The sequence below is a fragment of the Alligator sinensis genome, unplaced genomic scaffold (genome assembly GCF_000455745.1).
Source record: "Alligator sinensis unplaced genomic scaffold, ASM45574v1 scaffold221_1, whole genome shotgun sequence".
NCBI lineage: Eukaryota > Metazoa > Chordata > Crocodylia > Alligatoridae > Alligator > Alligator sinensis.
In genome coordinates this window covers 3,079,528-3,084,242 of record NW_005841948.1, presented here as the reverse complement: position 1 = coordinate 3,084,242, position 4,715 = coordinate 3,079,528, and the positions used below count along the sequence as shown (strand labels likewise).

General features: G+C 44.6%; 1 protein-coding gene across 1 annotated transcript in view; it reads left to right on the top strand.

The window, feature by feature from the left end:
• The window catches only part of CUNH10orf67 (chromosome unknown C10orf67 homolog), a 97,522-nt gene that overhangs the window by 24,227 nt on the left and 68,580 nt on the right, over positions 1-4,715 (top strand). Inside the window, exon 6 of the mRNA XM_025199710.1 lies at positions 3,664-3,810. Within this exon, the coding sequence (XP_025055495.1) occupies positions 3,664-3,810 (147 nt within the window). The remainder of the gene's footprint in view (positions 1-3,663; positions 3,811-4,715) is intronic.

Sequence of the window (4,715 nt, the reverse complement as noted above, 5' to 3'; positions counted from 1 at the left end):
GGGCGTAAGCGTGTGGGGGGGGGGGGGGGGGGGGGGGGTTTGCCGGGGGCAAGGGAGGCTGGCTGGCCCACAGGAGCAGGAGGCATTGTCCATCTGGGGGTGGAAGAGGGGCTAAAAATAACCCAGTGCCAGTCAGGAAGGAAGAAAAGTGCAGCCTCAGAGCTGGGGCCAGTGGATGGGCTTTCTCAGGTCTGGGGCTCTACTGGAACTGTTCAGGAATTCAGGATCAGTCTAAAAATGGCCAACCCAATCTATATTAGTCTGCAGGGATGATGCGTAGGGGGTGCATGCGGGGGCACGTGCACCCCCTGCACATGGTGGTGCACCCCCTGCAAAAAGGTGCTGCCAACACTGTCAGCAGCGCCTGCGGGGCTCTTGCAGATTGCCACCCTGCCGCCAGTCTGTGGGCGGTTCATGATTGCCCCTGGCTGCTGCTGACGCTGCCAGTGGTTCCTGTGGGTGGTCGCTGACCCATGGTCAGTGCTCACCCCCCACCTCGCTGCCAACAGTGCCGGCGGCATCTGCGGGAGTTCCCTGCCACTGGGCTTCCACTGCCACCACCGCGCTCCCGCCACCACCAGTGCAGCCATGCCTCCACAGCCATCGGGAGCACGTGCCATTCATGTTAGTCTGCCTTGGGGATAGGGTTACTTATAGTTTCATAGTTTCATTGTTGGTAGGGTTGGAAGGGACCTGAGTAGATCATCAAGTCCGACCCCCTGCCATGGCAGGAAAAAGTACTGGAGTCAAATGACCCCAGCAAGGTGTTCGTCTAACTTCCTCTTAAAGACCCCTAGGGTACGAGCCAGCACCACTTTGCTTGGAAGCTGGTTTCAGATCCTAGCTGCCCTGACTGTGAAGTAGCGCCTCCTGATGTCTAGTCTGAATCTACCCTCTGCCAACTTGTGACCGTTATTTCTAGTCACTCCTGGTAGTGCTCGGGGGAACAGGGACTCCCCCAATGCCTGCTGGTCCCCTTTGATTAGTTTGTAACAGGCCACTAGATCCCCCCTCAGCCTTCTCTTGTGGAGGCTGAACAGGTTTAGGTCCTTTAGCCTCTCCTCATAGGGCCTGCCCTGCTGGCCCCTGATCATGCGAGTGGCGCTCCTCTGGACCCGCTCCAAGTTGTCCACATACCTCCTGAAGTGCAGACCTGGTCAGCCATTTTTTGACTGATATAGCTGTCCTGAACTTCTGTACAGTTCGCACTTAGATGTACCTAACAGTGCAAGGTCTGCATCTGGGTGCACTTGTGAGGATCCAAAGGATACTCACCTGGAACTCATCCCCAACCAGGGGCACGGACCTCACAGGATCAGGGCATCCACGCTGCGGTGGGAGCACCCCATCCGCCCCTGCCCAGCTTTACCACCTCGGCAGGTGAAGCGGATTGGTGCAAATCCCCAACCAGGGCAATATCCGGGGACTGGGAACAGAGCCAGGGGAACAGAGAAGAAGAAGGTGGAGGAAGAGGAAAAGGAAGCCTGGGAGCCAGAGACACGAGGAGAATGCTCTGAGGGCAGGGTAAGCATCTGGTCGGGCTCTGAAGAGGCAGTGACACCCTTGCTGTGGGAGTGAAGAGGAGGGTGGAAGGAGGAAGATAAGGACAGGAAAGACCCAGGAGAAGACGGAGAGGCAGATGCTCCCGAGCTGTCAGCTCCTTTTTTTTTTTTCTTTTCTTTTTTTCGCTCTTCCATTTGTTTGAAACCGCGGACCAGTTGCCACGGGATGCAAAGTAAGCTGGAGGTGGCAGCAGCGAGAATACTCTGACCAAGAGCAGGAGCTTCCCGAATGGAGGGAAGAGGATCGGGTTCCCTGAGTGGCTCCACGGCCGGATCCAGGAGCGGGGAAGCCAAGACAGGCCGGGAAAAGAAGGACAGGGAAGACCATCCCTCTTGCTGTTTACTTTCATTAGGGATTCCCTCCTCATTAAGCAGTCACTCGCCCTCAGTTAAACCAAGTGCTGCCGCAATTAGCAAGGAAGCACAGGGAAAGCCTGGAGCAGAGGGGAAACCACCAATGAGCCTCGAGGGGGTGCCTAGAACCCCAGTTACCCTGGACCAAACTTCTACAGCTTTCTAAAAGGAGAAAAAAAATATAAAATAAAAAAGGAAAGAAAGGAATTGCTTCGGACTGCTCATTTAGTCATCCCTTTTCCGGAGGCTTCAGGAACTGGGGCGAAACCCGGTGGTCGGTCCAGGTGGAGGCGGGTAGTCACCACCTCCCTTTCATTAACATCTCTTTATCATCAAAGTTGTAGGAGGTGGGAAGGAAGAGCATAGGACCCCACCTAGACTGACCAAAAGGGTTGCAGCCACCCTGAGGGGACCAGTGGATGTCAGCAGGACATAGAGGCACACGCCCGTACCCAGTGACTACCCGACAGTACTAAATTAAATTGGGTGGCCATTTTTAACACAATCTAACCTCCCTGAATGTTTGTACCTAGCCTGTGTGGTTTTAACCCCTCCCCCAAGTAATTATGGACATTCTTAAAACTTCTGAAGCTTAGCTTTGTCCTTTAATCTGCATCTTCTGGAGGGATATGTGGAGAATAAGCCTGATCTTTGAAACTTTCTCTGGATCCAAAACTTGCCTGTCAGAAATAAACTCTGTTATAACTTCACTGAGAAACCTTAGAAGCATTTAAACTTTGTATTGACTTAAAATGGTATTCTAAACCAGTGGGAGCCAATCTTTTTGGCAGGTGTGCCACAAGCTAAGCCCTGCATTCTCCCTGAGTGCCACTCCAATCCTTTTTCCCTGTCTAATCTTCCCTGCTTTCTGCTCCCTGCCCTGTGCTCCCTGACTTATCTGCTGCTCCGCTTTCTGCTTGCTACTGTATCTGCACTGTTCTCCCTGCTCCTTTCCCCATTTACCACATGCCACATACAGAGACAGACCACTCCTGTTCTGAACTATTGAAATCTGAACACTGACTCTTACACTTGAGCCATACTTAGAACTAAAATATAATATCTTTTAGAACAAATAATCTGTATTAAATGAGGAAAAAACTTTTAATCAGTTGCTACATATTTTAAACTGCTTCAGGAAACAAAAGTGGATTATCCCTCTGTCTATAATACTGACCAAAATCTGATAATGTACAAATAGTTTCCTTTTTAATAACAATGTCCTGTTTGTTTTTCATAACCATTTGTTTAAATACATTTTTTGTTGTATTTTACTCCTAAAACAAGCTACGAGGAAGATTTCTATCTCTTTCCGCTTCCTTAATTTAATGGGTAAAAAACTCTACTAATGCAATCAAAAAGTTGTAAAAGCAAAATAAAGGTCAGGAATGCAAGTTAAAATTCTTTCAGCAATGTTAATAGTCTATGTTTTGCATATATAGTACTTCCCATTTCATGAGTGTTTCTTGATAAATATACACTTAGTATACATCAAATGTACAGTTGTCCATATTTGGGGATTTTTTTGCTTTATGTTATGTTTCAGCATCACATAATACTGTACAGTATTTTCTAAATTTTAATTTTGTTCTGTTATTTGAAGTGTAGTTAAATGTTCTAATGAAAATAAATGTAATTTTATGAAAAATTATAGTGTCTTGAGTTACATAAACTCAAGACTACAAAAATTTAAGAAAAACTGTTGTATCTTTAAATGAGTCTCATTAAATATCTTTTCTTCTAACAGAAACATTTCTTCATAAATGAAGATGCAGACTCCTCAATAGCAGAGCACATGCAGGTTTTAATGAATAAACTCTTGGAACGAGACTCTAAAATTCAATATTTAGAAGCAGAATTACAAGAATATCAAGAACATGAATGTGTAAAAATGGTAGGTTTTTTTAAAATGTTACTTGATTACATCACTTCTTGTAGTATTGTCCTTATAAGGGTAAACGAAGTTTGACAGGAACATGGAAAGATGTTAGAAAATTCAAAGCTATCCTTGCATTCAGAGTGCTAGAATCTTAGCTAGTATAAATCAGTGTATGTCAATGTCCATGTGTATCTGAAGCTACACCATTTGATACCAGCTGAGGATTTAGCCAAAAATTGACAATTATACCCTATTCTTTTCTGTGTAGCCTTTTTAAAACTGTAATGCAAGTTTGTCAATTTTGCTTGTTTATTCTAAATGTTAATTCACCCAAGAGAGAAATTAACCTACCTTTTGTGAGTACCTACTCTTCCTCTAACTTGTCTGCTTGGTCTGATGGTCCTGTTAAGTAACAGCAACCGAAATAGACTCTGTTTCACAATTATAACAATTATTAAAACCAACTCTTCAGTAATGCAAGTCTGACATTAAACTTGAGGTGCATCCTTTGAATTTGTATTCATTAACTTCTGTATTAAAAATAAATAAATAGTGTAATCATTATTTGGGAAAAGTCATCAGAAGAAAAGGAAAGCCATTTTCAGCATTAAAATGTATTTATTGCAAATGTAAATTAACTAGTTACAATTGTTAAGGAACAATTGTACTATGTTGAAAACTACAAAAAAGACCACTAAGAAATTACAATATTTATAATGTAATCGTAAATTCCAGTCAGGAGTGGGACTTTCATTTTGCTAGGCCTTGTACAACAAGATAGGAAAACATGGTTTTTGTTCAATAGATCTTGTAAAAGATGAACAACATACAACGGGTAGAGTGGGTGAAGAAACAGAACATTTGTGTAGGACCTTGGCAGGCATATTTGTGCCTTTTTTACTCAAATAGTGAAGTGTTAT